We start from the raw sequence: 18,656 nt of genomic DNA, 5'->3' as shown, positions 1-18,656 counted from the left end.
GTACTGTAAGTTTCTTTAACAACATTTAAATTATTGCATTGAACTAAATCAACATTAAACTGAACTGAGCTGAACAATGACACTATACTGTCTTGTTAAAGCTGATATACAGCACAAGTTTCATCACTGGTTCTGCTGTTGTCCTGTTTATTTCTGTGAAGCTGCTTTGTTGTATAGTGTCATGGGTTGGTGATGCAGATGAAGTGATCACGATGGAGATGACAGACAAGTCTTTTAATTTAGTAAATCCGAATACAAAGAGTACAAGCATGAGAACCAATTTAACATAGATGAGAACAGACAGAGGCTAAGAGAGAACTGAGAGTTTAAGTGAAGCAAACTAAGGAGCTGACGATTAAATGAATCATACACAGGTGAACAGAATGCTAATCAGGAACAGGTCAACAGAACACACAATGAAAACTAAACATAACCCTTACATATAGACTTTGACTTGACTTACAGTCAAATAAAATATATTTTATTAAGCCACAAACTTAGACGCCCGTATTAATGAGAGAGAATTAGGCATTTGGCAGATTCTTTCATTCAAAGCGATGTACATTGCATTCAAATTAAACTCTATATTATTTTAATTTAATTATTGAATCCTTATAAGTGATGTTCTAATGAAGGTGAATGAGACAAAGATTTTTACTTACAGTAAAGTTTAAACTGATACACAAAACATGATTGATATGGAAAGAAAAAAGGAAAAAAAGGAGGATCTAATGGACCTCTTTTATCATACTTTTATCCCGGTCTGAATCCTTTGTGAACCACCTTAATGAAAAACTGAAGCTTTTACATCATCAGTCATCAGGGATATTAGTTGTCAGATGCTAAACGAGCTGGTTTTACTTCTCTTCCTGAAGGAGAAGGAAATTATGGCTTTATCTTTTGCAGTTTTCTTAACTTCAGTTCGATGTTGTTTGGCAGACCGTACTTGACCAGCTCCTGCTTGACCTGAAACACAGATGGACAAACAGAACAAAGTTCCCCATGTGGTCTATTTGAACTGTATTCTGTATAAATATTCATAGTATGCGTGACGTACTTGCTGTAAAACTATTTCAGCGCTGCCATTCTGATTCAGGTCTAAAAATGAGGAAAGTCTCACTCGTAATCCAACGACATTGTCTAAAGGGAAACACACACAAACAATTAAAATACTTATTTGTATTTGTTGACACTAATCATATAAACACTGAATAGGATTATAGGAAATTTATCAAAACATAATCTGTAGATATTTGTACTTTTCACGATGCCGTTTCCTGGTCCACCGTCCACCCTGAAGACCCATCGACCGGGAACATCAACATTACTGGAGTTCCTGAGGTTTGAGATGAAGCTGCCATTGATCGATCCAGGAATCACAAAATAGTGTGTGGAGTTTATCGTGTCATAACCAGCCTGAAAGTGTGTAAAACATTATTCATTTAAACAGTATATATAGAGAACATGAACTTTTATACAGTAGTGGATATTAAAATGTTGTTCTCAATACAGAAAACAAGTTTCCTTCACCTGCACTGGATGTCCTGTTACAGCAATGTCACCATAATTCATCAGAATAAATGAAAAATCACCGCCTGAAATTAATACCACTTGAAACGATGTTTCCTGCAAAAATTAAAAGATAAAATTACTTTAAACTTAGCAATTTATTATTGTATTCTTGGTTACAGTCTTTAAGGTCCACTTTATTAATTTGAGCTAGAATTCAGAAAATGAATGATGAACAAAGTGAAAACAGTCACATTTCAGAAGAACATCAATCTTACTGTGTTGGTTAAGTTGAAGTAAGCGACTTTATCCCATGTTGCAACAAAGACCCAAGAGGCGGTGAAGGTCAGATTTGGGAAATGTGTGTTTATATCCCGATTGGCCCGTGTGAGAACATTTCCACTGGTGAACTGTTGATATGAAACTACACCTCTCTGACGGTTGTCAAGATTAGTCCAGAGACCTGCAATTATATCTTGGCTTCCTCTAGCGGGGAATGAGTAGGGGACAAATGCTGATGAAGACTGGTTGAATGTGAGGTGTCCATTATTATTAACCTGCAACATGAGAGATATTGTCACAAATACTTATCACGGATGAGTTTATAAAGCATTACCCACTCACATTAAGACTAAGAATCAAGATGGAGTCAAATTCTTACATAAATCTGCTGGTATGTGCGGCCAAAGAACAGAAATGGACTCAACAGCTGAATAACTGAGGAGTTTCCATCATCAACAGCAGCATTTATTGTGTCTCCAGCTGCTGAGCCGAATGGATAAAATACTGCTGGTCCTGCAAGAGAAAAATAAGTAAATAAATCTGACATTATTTCTCACAGATTAATGGGGCTCATGTCTGAATCTGCCTGTGATTAGTACCAAAATAATGATGACATCTGGTGGCCAACTCATGTGGATGTTACAGTAGTAAAGTAAAACAACTGAAAATGGGGGAAATCTCCTTATGAAATAATAATAATGATATATATATATATTTTTTTTTGGATGAAAGATGAAAGAAAGAAAAGATAATGCATATTTATTTGCCGTCTTTGCACATAAATACCAAGGTTGCTAATATTCATGTACAGGACTGTCTAAATCAGGAAAAACCACAGTTTTGCATTAGGTTACATGATTTTAATGTGCTTCATGTCATGCATTAAAACTGTGTAATGGGTATTCAATTAAAGTTCCAAGAGTTGCAGCCTCTTTATTTTCATCCCAAGCAGAGGCCGAAAAAACCCAAAACAAAACAAAACACATTTTAATATGTAGCCAATTCTATTTTTACATTTAAATACATGCGAGGCCATGTGACAGAAAAAGTACTGCTTCTGTTTAGGGATTTCTTCTTGAAATCTTTACTGTATCTACTAAAAACAACGTAGATATAATAATCAGAACTTTCTCATGTTAAGCAGAAAAATAAAGTTTAACTAGCAGTTTCAAAGTTTAAGTTCTATCCTGGACAATTAACAATTTTCCCAATAATACTTACATGATTCTTTTGAAATGATCTTAGCCTAAAGATTAACTTTCTGGGATTGACAGTCACGCCATAATATGTAGATCTGGTTTGAATAGCCGGAGTCATAGATAGTTATAGATAGATAAATAGATAGTGAGAAAAATGGTGTTTCTATGAAGCCCATATTTATAACACATTATAAGGGTATTCTTAAGGCAATTATGATGAATGCATAATGCTTATATATATTTATATATATATATTAGGGGTGTTACAATAGGCGTATTCGTATTGAACCGTTCGTTGGACTAATTAATTATATTTGAAAAAAAAGAAAGAAAGTGAAATATAATGATATGCGTTCAACAAGGTAGCCCAATAACCCAAACAACGTAACAGGCAACGCCCTTTGACACCCCCGAAGAAGAAAAAAACACCAACTTATATGTTTATGTTAGGCTACTCAGTCAGGCGCTCGCTCACTCAGTACGCGCTGAGTGAGCGAGCAGTTCATGCACGGTACGCGGTGGCCAATGCGTTTAACAGACCAGAAATAGAAGATCCTCCAATAACCAACAGGTCTGGTGTTTGGGTGCACTTTGGATTCCCTGTAAGCTATAATGGTGATGGCAAGAGAGTGGTGGATAAAAAAAACAACAGTATGTCGCATCTACATGACAATAGGCACCAGCTGGAATAAAAAAAAAAAAAAAAAAAAAAAAAAAAACACCAGCGGGAATACTTCAAACATGTCAACTCATTTACGCCGACATCACCTTATTGTGTCAGTATCTGGGAAAAGACGAAAAAAAGGAGAAACATACACGCAACAAACTATCCCTGCAGCATTTATGCAGACATTTCCAACTGATTCAAACAGGGCAAAAGATTGGTAGGCTTAATTTACGTTATAGCCGCGGATATGAGACCTTACTATTTACCATTCATTCTATCATCACCATTATAGCTTACAGGGAATCCAAAGTGCACCCAAACACCAGACCTGTTGGTTATTTTAGGATCTTATATTTCTGGTCTGTTAAATGCATTAGACATTTTGCAACGAGCCTTCAGCGCGTGCTGAGTGAGCGAGCGCCTTAGGGGCTGTTCACATATCGTGCCTAAAAACGCGTGGAAAACGCTAGGCGCATCTTTCTCCTCCTTTCCAAAGCGCTCGGGCAGTTGCGCCCCTGAGGCGTCTGTCTTTGCTAAGCAACCATGACGTGCTCTCTCCATGAAGACGCGGAAATTTAAGCACAGGATAAATGGATTTGCAGCTCTAAAAAGCGCTTGCAGTAGGCTAGCCCTGCTACTAAATTTATTTCAAAATTTCAATCCATATACAACTATGATCAGCTGTTCCTTCATCTTGGCTGAGCTCTCAACGTTGTTACGGGAAAGGATGAAGCTGATTGGTTAGTTCTTGTCACATGACCCGCGGTGCGCTTGCGGCATTCTGAAAAGTTGAGATGTTTTTAATTTTTCCTGTATCTAAAACGTACCTTACCGAACCGAACTGTGACATCAGTGTATCATATCGAACCGAACCATGAATTTTGTTACACCCCTAACAAATAAATATATATATATATATATATATATATATATATATATATATATATATATAAAAACACTTATAATGGTATATCAACTCATGAATAATTATAAAAAAATTATAATACATCATAATATTTACATATTTGTGGTTATAATTTTTAAGAGTATGATTATTTATAACACACAATGAGCACCATATTAAATCTACTTTGTTTATAGTATAATGGACTGTATCATATCTTGACATGATGAAAATCAGTTACAGAAATATTTAAGGATCAAAGACTTGAGTTGCTTTTAAAATATTCAAGAGTCCTTTTCCTCGAGTCGATTTACTGGGGCAATATAAAAGACTAAGTTGAAAACTGACTTGAGTTCGTATATCTACCTTTATTTTGCCAAAACAAATAATTAACATTTGCAATGGAATAACTTGACTTTGAGAAGAACTATTTGTAAAAACATTTAGCCTCTTATTTCTTTGTGTTTGGTGGTCTGCACATAAAACACTTATTAAATTGTATCTTCTTTGTGCCAAATTCTATTTAATCTGAGTTTTACTACTTTAACTATAGTTATATGCTATATTCTTTTGTAATGGGACAGAAAGATACATTTTAAGAGACTATTTGTAATAAAAATAAATGAGTAAAAAGATATTCATGAGGTTTAAAAAGAAAACGACAGTACCAGTGGTTGTGATTGGTGGAGTAATGGGTTCTGTGGGTGAAATCCTCTCTGTTGTTGTAGACACTGATGGGATGGACTGGATTGAGGCTTCTGCTATGAATATTTTATAATTTTTTATATCAGTATAAAACATTTTTAAACACAACTTAGAAAAGTAAATTTAATTACATACTAGTAAATACTCACCTGCACAGTAAGCTCCACAAAACATTGGCTTGACAAACTCATAAACATAGTAATTTCCAGGACAGGCTTTGACTCTTATAGGGTGAGATGTGTAATCACAGCAGCCACCCCATACAGAAGTACAGACCTGACGGAGGACCACTCCATCTTCCAGCTGTGGGTGAGGGCCGTTGAGTGACATTGGGTAAACAGTGCCACACATGCCATAACTAACACATGATTCTGGCATCTGAGTTTTTTGACCATTGTAGAACATCCTGTACCAGCCATTCCACTCCACATTATTATCACACATGATATTGTAGTAAGAGATATTATTAGAATAGTCAGTGGCTCTCCAAGGCTCATCCAGACTGGTGTAGTTATAGCAGGGGTCCACACTTGGGGTGGTGAAAGGTACTATTATAAAGAGGCAGAAAGAGAACATCACATACATCAGATTTAATTTATTCAAGATTATAATATAAAAACCAACAGTACAACTGATGATAAGCATGTCAGATATAATAATGAATGAATGTACACAATACCTGCACAGTATACTGGTAATGGGATTGAAACAGTTGGTCTGGTAAATTTGTAGACATAATAATCTCCAGGACAAGCTTTAACTTGGAATGGTTCAGATCTGTAGTGACTGCACTGATCATAGCGAGAGCCGTAAACTTCACGAGAAACAACTCCATCTTCTATATTCTATACGAGGATGATATCCACCAAGATACAGAGAACTAATGCTTCCACATGACATGCCAGAAAAAGACATTTATTTTAAGCTCATGCACAGGTTCTACCATGTAAAGAAGAACACTCTTGAGTTCTGAAGAAACTATGGTACACTTATTTTGGTCATGTCACTACACTCAGAAACTTTGGGATGACATTGGTGTGTTTGTCAAGTGTAAGATTTTGCCAGGCTTCTCAGTACATATGAAAAGCATTATATCTGGGTATTATGACTCTGACCCCACAAACTAAAATATCAGTTTTGTTATTAATTTAAAAAAATAATAATTCCTAAGCAAATTTCACATTCAAAAATGCTAATTCTCCAACTGTAAACCTGTCTTCTCTGTTTTCCTAAAATAAATGGAAAACTATTTTAATGTAATCTCAGTATCTACTAATAAGAAAGCTTTAAGGACTGTTAGAATTTGCTCTGCCTTTGATCTCCTTTTGTAATTTTGTTTAGATTTTGGCCTTTAGTTTCTTTTTCTTTCCTTTAGTTCTATTGTATTCTTCTTTTTTTGGGGGGGTTGATATTATGTGATGTATGTTTATACTTTTGTATGTTTTTGTTCTCTGAATTAATAAAAAAAGAAAAAGCTCTCGCTGTGAATTGTATGCAATACGTTGTGCCTTGTATTAGGCCTACTTAATATGCGAATAATATTGATCACGGTTACCAAGAGGTTTGTGTCAAAACACCAAACGAAAAACTGCAAAGCATAAGCGAAATCTGTGGCAATGCATTCAGAATCCACGATTAGCAAAAACGAATCTTTGAAAAAAAAAAATTAACAAAAAATGAAGCATATTTGAAGATTCTGTTTTGTGCGACTGAGTTCATTTTTTTTTTCATTTTCATTGTGTTTTTCTTCTTTTGTAATGGCATATTTTTGATAGTTTCTGAAAAAGTTACGTTCAGTTTTATTGAAGCAAATGTAATGAACTCATCATAGGCAAGTCGCAATGCATAGCCCTTAGAGTTTATAGGAGGATAGTGAGAGATGAATTCAACAGATCACACGCACCTGCAGCGCTTCTGTGAATAGAGAATACAGAAAAACTATATGCTTACATAAAAAGGAATAGGCATATACACTAAATATATTTCACTTAAATCATATCGACAGATTAACAAAACGAAAGAAAAAATGTGCTAAATTACGATTCATTGTGACACGTTCCACAGTTTTCGGAAAGGAAAACGAAATAGCAGAGAGAAGTTTCTTATAGGCCTATTTAGCAAAAGCTTTATAGTTTTAATTATTTTGCAAAAGCTGAAAGCTTTGAATAGGCTAATGTCTTGCTCCTAGCATATAACCAATCAGCTTTATGACCATTGCGCTGACACAATATTATTTAGCTATATTAAAGCCTGTTCATTATCAAAATAAATAAATAACGTTAAAGAAACAAATAAAAAGCTACTCTGCTCCGTTTGTACAAATGTTGCATTCAGCGTGACCGAACCTCACTGTGCTGATAAAGCCGATGTGAAAGATGATGTTTTATGTCAATAAAAGTAAACACTATATAATAAATATTATTTTAGCATCCAGATATGTCGGGAACATGGAAACATTTGGGTTAGTTTTTGGATTGCCGTTTTTTTAGCCTAAACTTTAGAGGATTTGTTTTGGAGAGAAACTAATAACTGTTTTTATAATGTCTGTAAACCTTTTGCTTTAAACTACAGGCATTTCAGCCTTCATTATTTTCGGGAAAGTAATAAGGCTAATAAAATGCGGTGAGCTGTGACTTAAGTTTTTTTTTTTCACTCTCAAAATGCAATATTATAGGCTACAAGTGTTTTTTTTTTAACAATGCATTAAACATTTTTAATATCTTAATAATACTTTGATGTTTTTGTTTGAAGTGTTGATAGATTTTTTTTAGCCAAGGTAATTGGCTAACGTTAGATCTCTATTTTTTCCTTTTCTTTTTGAGTAAAGTAAACGCTGTAGGCTTCTTTATTATTATATATTATTATCATTAGGCAAATTATAGGCAAATAATATTGTTTTAAAAAAGTAAAGTTATTAACCGGTATTTATTGCACCCATACCAGTTTCGGAACGGTAATAATATCAGAGGAATGCAGGAACAGAAATGTTAAAATATCACTTCTGTTCGGAGTGAACCGGTTGGGCATTGTTTGAATTGTAATGATCCCGATTCCGATTCTGCTTATTGATTCTGATTCTTAATAATTCCTACTTTCGGCTGGGACGATAAATCGATGTATAATCTATTCTTAGATTTTCACAATGCATTACGATTTCTCTGGAATCGAGGAAAATAATGTACAAATGTGTTCGTTGCAGCTTGGTATACGCAACAACCGAGGATAGGCCTATTAGTATATGACATTTGGTATAGAAATAAACAAATGGTAATTAAGTGCTTTTCCTAAAAATGAGAAAGAAAATACAGGGTATTAAAACCGTATGAACTAAAAATAAAGTCAGAATGTGAGGCTAAATAGATGTCTCCGAAAATTCTTCACAAAGAACACAAAGAATGGCCTTCTCAGCTGCCATAGTTGCAACTCTTGCAGCCTCGTGAATTGAGAACCGATGAATTGATGATACTGCGCATGCGCGATTCAGCGTGAAGCCAACTGACTCACAGAACCGAAGTGATTCTTTTGGTGATTGATTCTGATTCTGTACTAGTAATATTATGAGCGCGGGTATTTCGAGGGCTTGGATGAAGGGCAATCTGGCGAAACGTAAGTTCATTTAATAACAAATACATCGCAATGGATTATGTTTAGTAAGTGGATCATGGTTTCTGCGCTGATGACACCTAATTTATTTACTTTATATCTTCAAGACTTAAATCCTCATATGCACATTATTGCTGTTACTGTATTTGGGTGTTGTTGCAAAATTCAAATGTAAACTTTTCATGATTATGAGGTTTTTAACTGACTAAAGTTATGAGTACTGACTTTATATATTTGAATGTTTGATAGACGTGACGCAATTACATCATCGCCAATGACGTCATTACGTCGAGCGTAAAAGAACCGCTGTTTTTTCAACCGGTTTATTAAATCGAACCGTCCGAAAGAACCGGTTTGCGGAAAAGAATCGAACTTCCCTTCACTACAACACGCATACACCTCAGAAAACCAGGAGTGAAGGTATGGAAGCATATGGGTAGCATTATTCAATTTGGGATGTAATATGCAAAATGACAATGCAATATGTAAAATGGCAATGCATTTCTGTATATACATTTCCATTTTCCAATACATTTGTGCAACGTTTGGTGCAAAATGAAAATGAAAATGTAATTACATAATTTTCATTTGCCATTTACTACACCAGTTTTAATATGTAAAATGAATATTAATTTTAACGCTTTATAAGTTGCAAAATTAAAATGAAAATGTATTACAGAAATGATTAGATATGTCTAACATGTTAAAGCAAAAAACTGTGGCAAAATGATCATTTAAATGCTATTTTTCTTAATTGCATTAACACTCACAGTCAAGACACTTACGATTGCATTTTCATTCGGTGTCCCGCAATGAATGTAGCAAAATTCAATGTGCACATTGAAAATGCATTCCGAGCCGATCACGTGTCCCCGCCCTCGCGCCACGTCAATCATTGTGTGAACAAGGCGGGGCTTGCAGAAGGTCAGAGACTCAAATCTCAAGAAGAGGATTTAATCAAGTGAGACAACATGGACAAGACAGTTGGTCCGTGTATGTTTTGATCATTTCGGTTTATGGCTTCAATATTTCATTCGCACTTGTGGGCGGAGCTGAAACGCTGCTTTCATCTGATTGGTCGAATCGGATCGGTTTTCATCTGACAGCCTTCAGCTCGGTCTTGTCATTCTTTCAGGCAGAATAAGAGTCAGTGCGAGTGAAGCACTGAAACGTCTGAAACTACGCTCACTGTTAATTAGCATAATATTTGAATCAGATGTAGCTGGGCACATAATACTGATGCTGAGACCTGCAAATTATTTATAGGTTGTAGTATTGTACGAATATTGTCCCACTGATAAATACAGTGCAAATAGTTCTGTCCCTTTGGATAACAGTGAAGTGGAAATTAAAATCAATAATAGACTGAACAGTTCCATGTCTGTAACATTTACCACTCTCATCTTTTAAGTCATAAGGCACTAGGTATGTGTGTGTGTGTGTGTGTGTGTGTGTGTGACATTAATAAATAATTGTAAAAATGAATATAGTTACATTTCTAAATAAAAATAGTAAAATTAGCTCTATGGTGCTCAGTGCTCCTGTAGCCTACCCCAGAGCGCCCTCTCGCGGCTGTAGATGGTAATGTTTTCTCTTGGTTTTGAATAAATGTGACATATAGTCCAGTGCGACTTATATATGTTTTTTTCCTCGTCATGACGTATTTTTGGACTGATGCAACTTATACCGAAAACTTTAATGTTTCACCCAATTCAGCTCATATCTTTAGACTCGTCTGACTCGTGTTGCTTGTATAACTGGCCAGACTTACCTTCCCAAAAAATCCTATTTAATTTTATTTCATAAATTTAACTATATTTATTTCCACTTCACTGTTATCCAAAGGGACAGAACTATTTGCACTGTTTTTATCAGTGGGACAATATTCATACAATACTACAACCTATAAATAATTTGCAGGTCTCAGCAGCACGAATTATGTGCCCAGCTACATCTGATTCAAATATTATGCTAATTAACAGTGAGCGTAGTTTCAGACGTTTCAGTGCTTCACTCGCACTGACTCTTATTCTGCCTGAAAGAATGACAAGACCGAGCTGAAGGCTGTCAGATGAAAACCGATCCGATTCGACCAATCAGATGAAAGCAGCGTTTCAGCTCCGCCCACAAGTGCGAATGAAATATTGAAGCCATAAACCGAAATGATCAAAACATACACGGACCAACTGTCTTGTCCATGTTGTCTCACTTGATTAAATCCTCTTCTTGAGATTTGAGTCTCTGACCTTCTGCAAGCCCCGCCTTGTTCACACAATGATTGACGTGGCGCGAGGGCGGGGACACGTGATCGGCTCGGAATGCATTTTCAATGTGCACATTGAGTTTTGCTACATTCATTGCGGGACACCGAATGAAAATGCAATCGTAAGTGTCTTGACTGTGAGTGTTAATGCAATTAAGAAAAATAGCATTTAAATGATCATTTTGCCACAGTTTTTGCTTTAACATGTTAGACATATCTAATCATTTCTGTAATACATTTTCATTTTAATTTTGCAACTTATAAAGCGTTAAAATTAATATTCATTTTACATATTAAAACTGGTGTAGTAAATGGCAAATGAAAATTATGTAATTTAATTTTCATTTTCATTTTGCACCAAACGTTGCACAAATGTATTGGAAAATGGAAATGTATATACAGAAATGCATTGCCATTTTACATATTGCAATGTCATTTTGCATATTACATCCCAAATTGAATAATGCTACCCATATGCTTCCATATGAAGGTGAATGAGTCCGGAAGATGGGATAATGGCGCCCTCTGGTGGTGAGAAGGAGACACACCGGGTCCAGAGTCATGACAGTAATCAGATAAAATTTCGATCGGATTGTAAGGGGTGTAATCCGAGCCAGAGGACATGTAAACACTTGATAGGATTGAAAACCGAACTGGAAAGTACTACTTATGCGCAGTGACGTAGAAATAGCATAATGTCTCATCATTATAAAACTACCTTTTTCACTCAGTGTCTATGAAGTGGAGCAGCACAACATCCCACCAGTCCCTGTTTAAGACTCTTTAACAGACGACTTGGGTGGGGAAGGGGCACATTTACAATTTCATTTTTTAAATTTCTGTACAACAGTTCATATGCTGGTTGTTGCGCAATTAGGACCCAAATTAGATAAATATCACATGTGCTTTTAAAAACAGTATGCGGTAACAGTGCGAAACCCTGGATATTCATGCAGTGTGTGCATGTCAAAAGTGTAAATCCAAATAAACTGGCTTAATGGCATTTTTTTTTGTGATAAGCTATTTATATGGAATGGAATGGAAATTTGATCTTCAGCCATCACCTACAGGTAATGGTTCATTTGAATCGCATGCCATTACTATAACCCACCCTGTTAAAATTGTATCATCCCCCAGGTAAATAGGGAAACTTCTTGGAGAAGTTGGATGTGCTGCTATCGAACTTTCCCGAAGATGGTACTCCTCTGGTACTGCTTGGTGACTTCAACATCCACCTAGATAAACCCCAGGCTGCTGACTTCAACACTCTGCTCACCTCATTTGATCTCAAGCGAGTGTACTACAGCGACACACAAATCAGGCAACCAACTGGACCTCATCTACACGCGCTGTTGCTCTGTGGACACCTCTTCAGTTGCTCCACTGCACACCTCAGACCACTTCCTCATTACTGCTAACCTAGCACTCACTCCTGAAGCGGCACACACTCCAACGCAGGTCACCTTTCGACGGAACCTACGCTCACTCTCTCCCTCCATCTTCTGTGGTTTCATCCTCATTTCCTTCACTATCTCAGTCTTCAGCTCTGGACTCGAACAGTGCTACGGACACTCTTTGCTCCACTTTATGCGATTACTTGGACAACTTTTGCCCACTGTCATCTAGACCAGCACGCACCACCCCATCTGCCCCCTGGCTGTCTCAGGTTCTCCGTGAACATCGCTCTAAACTCAGGGCTGCAGAGAGGAAATAGCATAAATCAAGAAACTCTACCAACCTCAGTGTTTATCAGTCTCTCCTCTCTTCCTTCTCTGCAAATGTCTTCACTGCTAAAACATCCTACTACCAAAACATCCTCTGCTCTTCTTAATCCGCCTCCACCACCTCCTCCATCGCACTCCACTCTCAAAGATGGACGTTTCCAAACTTCTCCTGTCCAATCATCCTACTACTTGTCCACTTGATCCGATCCCCACTGACCTCCTTCAAGCGATCTCTCCTTCAGTCATACCTTCGCTTACTCACATTATCAACTCCTCTCTTCATTCAAGCAGGCTCGGGTAAGACCACTGCTTAAGAAACCATCTCTAAATCCAGCGCTTCTTGAAAACTACAGACCGGTATCCCTTCTTCCATTCAATGCAAAGACACTAGAGTGAACTGTGTTCAACCAGCTTTCTATGTTGGAGTAAGTGTCAGCCACATTAAAAAAGTTAACAGCTTAAGTCATTTGCGGATTAATGCGTATTGGAGATGCGAACCGTTTAAAATGATTCAGTTCGATTTGGTGAACTGGTTCAAAAAGATCCGGTTACAATTCTTCGTTCGCGAACAGGATATCACCAACTGCTTTGTTTTGAACGGTCTAACAACAGACACGGAAGAGAAGACAATGCTGAATAAAATCGTAGTTTTTGCTATTTTTCGACCAAAATATGTTTTCGATGCTTCAAAACATTCTAACGGACCCTCTGATGTCACATGGACTACTTTGATGATGTTTTTCTTACCTTTCTGGACATGGACAGTAGACCGAATCATAAAAATGCAAACCCACAAACCCGAAGGGCAAACAGATGTCTGAGAATGACCTGAGAGGGTCATCAAAGTCCTAAATGTGTGAGAAACAAACCACAGAGAGTGTGTTTTATGTTATCCATGGAAAAATACAGCTGCTAAGACTTTGTAACCTTGATTGCAGGAACTCAGTGTTACTCTATGACTGTCTGACCTTCTTTGCAAAGGAATAAAAGCTTTCTTTTTAATTATAACCCAAAAGTGAGCCTGTCTCTTATGCTGATGAGAGTTGATTTAATTTTGCCACAATACTTCCTTTCGCATGCACGTGCTCTCAAGTGTCCAAGGCCGAAAGTGTTTGAAAAGGACAATAGAAGAGGACTCAGTTCTCATCTAAATTGAAACACTAGCCTATATATATATATATATATATATATATATATATATATATATATATATATATATATATATATATATATATATATATATATAGTGTATAAATGATCAGTTATTACAGAAAGTCATAGATGTGAGATGTAAAGTTGGAATCATAAGAAATAAGTTCAGAAGTTCAGAGATATAAAAATCGCCTAATGAGTTTTTCTTGTTCTGTTCATCTGGATGTTATGTTTTCATAATGGCCAACTGACTGGACAGTAGATTATCTCTGTGTATTGCGGCTGATTTAATGAGCCCCACACAGACTGAAAAACAAATGTGTGGCATGATTTTCAATCTGAGTTGATTATATTTTAGCAATAGTGAGACTCTGAATCGGTCAAATATGCAGCCTTAACACCTAACTTTTGAGGTGAAGATATTTTTTTGTCCTGTTGTCCAAAAACTATTTTAATGTCAAAACAAAACATACTTTCTGAATCTGCATGCATCCTGAAATGGACTGAACACAGAACGGTTTGGAATTTGTGCATTTCACAAATGTCACAAATAAACACATTAGGCTAAAATATGATCAAGTTTTAAAGCAAAAAAAAAAAATATATATATATTGATTTCACTGCTTAAAGGAACACTGCACTATTTTTTTTTTTTTAAAGGCTCATTTCCGAAGAAAACAAAAATAACGACTTTATTCAACAAATTATATTTTATAAATACCCAAGATAGATCTAGTGATCAGAATCTAAAAATGTATAGTCACAGATGTATTTATTCAGAGCAAGTTTATAAACTTCTAAGAGACATCTAGTAGTTAGATTGTGAAAATGTAGTCACAGGTGTATCTGTTTAACTGGTTTTCATTCTCTGTTGTCTAACACCCTGCTGAACGCCTGCTTGGGCTGATACACATTGGTGTTTTTTTTTTTTTTTTTACATGTAGCCCTGTCTTACAATAAAGGCTTTTTATAGTTTGCCTGCCATGCGAGTCCCTGAATGGGGATTGTTTTTTTTTGCAATGGAATACACAGTTAATTTTTAGCTAAGTATATTATTGCCTATATAGCTTATTTTATTATTAAAAATGATTTCATAAACACATGAACACATGTCATGAAATCCCGCTGTTTTAGTACAGGTCTATCATACCGTAGGAGCCTAAATGTGTGTAAAAAGGTGATGTGTTATTCTCATGTTGACAATTGAGTGTTAATGTGAACATTCCAGAGATTTCAGTGTAAACAGGTTTCCTTCCCACTGCTGTAGGTAGATGTTTGATCCGGAAAGGCCAAAGGTTTTTAACCACAACAGCATGACAGATGATGGACGTTTGTAAGACTCTCTTTTAGTTTGGATACTAAATTGGACATTATGCATTAGTGGTTTTTGGAGCCAATAAATTGTGCGTAGTGATGCAGACAGAAGAATGAGGAAGTAAACAAAATACATCAAAGTCAGAAAGCATGTCGACCTAGCTACTCCAGAATCAAACAACTCAGTAGCTTAAAGTGGGCACATTAGATTTTGCTGTTACACATACCTCAGATAAAAATATAAAATAAAGAAAGACTCAAAGCTCTGGAAAAGTGGGAGCGTAGAGGGTTGGAAGTGGGCAGATCTACAGCACACACATCATACAGACTAATGAATATTAAAATATTAGTGGATAAACTACAATTGGGTGCTTTTTGCTGTATTTTAAAATTACAACAAACTTCCCAGCACCTTGTTATTAGAGATTACTAACAACAATCACAAGCAAATCAAACAGGTTTCGATAAACCATTCTTGAGATATATCATCGTATTAATATTTATATCAGTTATTGGTATGCATGAAATGAGGAAGAACATTTTTTTAAAGATATTTCATAATATCTTTATGACATTCACCAGCACTAAAGATTACAGACTCTGATCAAATGACATATTTTGTGACATATTAACAGTACATTTCAATCTATATTTTAACTTTCTGGTTACTTTCTAGTTATCTTTTCTTCTGATACAGCTTTATCAGCGCTATGATCTGCACAGCACACATTTAATTTGTCAAAGATGAGTTGGAATGTTACTGTTGGAACTGAAAAACAAATGTGTGGCATCTGGACAGATGACATTTTTCAACTTTAAACCAGTCAATTATACAGCAAGCTGAAGAAAATATTTATATAAATAATATTTATTTAAAACAGTCTTTTTGTCAAAACAATTTTTTTTTCAGTAAGTAAGTTTTCAAATACAGACTATTCTTTTCCTGCCAATGTAGACAATTAATTACATAGATATGATGATTATTATTATTATTATTATTATTATTATTATTATTATTAATATAACTGTTAATCACTGATGGTCTGCTGAATATGCATCATGAAATGAAAATGAAAGTGTTGAGTGTTTGTGCATTTCATAAATTTCCAAAATTCCAAAGACATTTAGCTTTGTTTATCTGATAAAACTCTGTTTCAATACAATACAAGGAATACAATTATTATTATCAATATTATTAAATTATTGATTTTTGCATTTTATTTTTATGTAAAACTAAAGATGGAAATATTATAAAATATTAAAAAAAATTATAAGTTAAAAAAAAAAAAAAAAAAAAAAAAAACCACACACACACACACACACACACACACACACACACACACACACACACACACACATATATACATATATCTATACATATGCACACACAATATTGTACCTGTAGTTTGTCCATTGATAATTTTGCCTGTTAAATACACAGTATAAACATAATGAATTAATATTAAGAATGTTCACCTATTTACAATATGATTAAAGTACATGACGAATAAAACTCTCACTATTAATCAGCAGCAGAAGAGACACACACAGAAAGATCAGAAACCTCATTGTGACCGACGGAAACTCCTGCACAGACATATACATACAAATATATACATATACACACACACTATACCGGTCAAAAGTTTTTTTTATGGTAATATGTTTCAGTTTTTTTTTTTTTTAAGAATTCTCTTCTGCTCACCAAGCCTGCATTTGATCCAAAATACATCAAAAGCAGTAATATTGTGAAACTGTTTTTACAATTTAAAACAAGAGCTTTCTATTAGAATATATTTTAAAACGTAATTTATTTCTGTGATCAAAGCTGTATTTTCAGCATCATTACTCAAGTCTTCAGTGTCATGATCTTCAGAAATAATTATAATAATCCGCTCCAAAAATATTACTATTATTATTATTATTATCATTAATAATATTTAAAACAGTTGAGTACACACAAACACATATATAATTTTTTCAAAGAGAAATTATAGAAATTAATACTTTTATTTAGCAAGGATGCTTTAAATTGATCAAAAGTGATGATAAAGACAGATTTAAAGTTTAGATAAATGCTGTTCTTATGAACTTTCTGATAATCAAAAAAGCCTGAAATATTCTGCTGTTTTCAACATAATAATAAATGAGCAGCAAATCGGAAAATTAGAATGATTTCTGAAGATCATATGATATGAAGACTGGAGTAATGATGCTAAAAATTCGAAATCACAGTAATAAATTCTATTTTAAAAATAGATTCAAATAGAAAGCAGTTAATTTATTAGTAAAAATATTTCACAATATTACTGCATTTGCTGTTTTTTAGATCAAATAAATTCAGGCTCGGTGAGCAGAAGAGAATTCTTAAAAACATAAAAAAAAAATCTCACTGTTCAGAAATTTTGACTGGTAGTGTGTCTGTGTATACTTTATACAAATTTTTCTCAAATTAACTTTAAATTTTTTTTTGTGCAAATTTGCAAATAAATAAATAAATGACTTTACCGGAGGTCAAATGCTGCTGCAGAACACACTCGGGGAGATTCTCTCTTCAGCAGCTGAACACAGTGATGATGATCTCCAGCTCTCACAATCTCATCAGCGCCCCAGAACTGTGGGTGGACCTGTACTGAAACCTGATGTATTTTCTCTAAAAGTTTCTCAACACATGCGACATGAAGATAGTTATTTGAACGGATCACTTCCTTGTGTGCATCCTTTAGAAACTCCTTCACTCTGATAGATAGATGAATGCAGATGGAATGATGATGAGCAACTTTTTCCAAAGCAACTTCACAACAACAGTCAAACCAACCCTCCAGGGAGTGAGCCAAAGGTGACTGGAAAGATTCATGCTAATTATTTTAATAAGCCCCACGCAAAATAAAGTCCAAGCCTGGTCCTCTCATGTCCTTCACTGTCGTTGTTGCTCTTTTGTATCCTTCTGATCTTCTCCGTGGGAATCAAGACCGGTGAGTGGAGCAGGTGTCACTCATTTCACAATCACTCCACCGGCCTCACTCTCTTCCCACGTTTCTCGGCCCACCCCCCTCGTCACATACCCTAAATAAAAATTTAATTTTAATAGTAAATCCTCTTTGTTTGGCAAAAAAAGTTTGCTTAATTTTCAGTTATTAAAAGATAAATTAAATGACTGTTTCATGCCTTGATTTGATAAAAAAAAATCAATTCATGCCTTGATTTGAAAAATAAAATAAAAATAAATAAATAATATATATATTAAGTTGTTTTAAGTGTTCAAATAATTATATGTGCTAAAACTAAATTTGGTAACAATAAAAATGACGGTCATAAAAAATAAAACATTTCA

At 35.1% G+C, this 18,656-nt stretch overlaps 1 protein-coding gene across 3 annotated transcripts; it reads right to left on the bottom strand.

Moving 5' to 3' along the window:
- Window positions 1-241: 241 nt before the first annotated feature.
- LOC113055800 (nidogen-1-like) lies at window positions 242-18,346 on the bottom strand. Of its 3 annotated transcripts, XM_026222164.1 has the most exons (11): window positions 17,831-18,346; window positions 16,843-16,909; window positions 16,722-16,748; window positions 5,416-5,814; window positions 5,230-5,322; window positions 2,171-2,304; window positions 1,788-2,066; window positions 1,531-1,626; window positions 1,260-1,416; window positions 1,058-1,140; window positions 242-966 (listed from the first exon to the last, which is right to left on the bottom strand). In XM_026222164.1, the coding sequence occupies exons 2-11, from the start codon at window positions 16,889-16,891 to the stop codon at window positions 886-888; spliced, it is 1,398 nt and encodes a 465-aa protein (XP_026077949.1). In that variant the 5' UTR covers window positions 16,892-16,909; window positions 17,831-18,346; the 3' UTR covers window positions 242-885. The 3 variants fall into 3 exon arrangements, with proteins under 3 accessions (XP_026077949.1, XP_026077950.1, XP_026077948.1); XM_026222165.1 differs by lacking the exon at window positions 17,831-18,346 and having other exon boundaries at window positions 16,843-16,915; XM_026222163.1 differs by lacking the exons at window positions 16,722-16,748; window positions 16,843-16,909; window positions 17,831-18,346 and having other exon boundaries at window positions 5,416-5,939.
- Between the last annotated feature and the right edge of the window lie 310 nt (window positions 18,347-18,656).

This window comes from Carassius auratus, chromosome 37 (genome assembly GCF_003368295.1).
Source record: "Carassius auratus strain Wakin chromosome 37, ASM336829v1, whole genome shotgun sequence".
NCBI classification, from domain to species: domain Eukaryota; kingdom Metazoa; phylum Chordata; class Actinopteri; order Cypriniformes; family Cyprinidae; genus Carassius; species Carassius auratus.
This window is presented reverse-complemented; position numbering and strand designations above follow the sequence as displayed.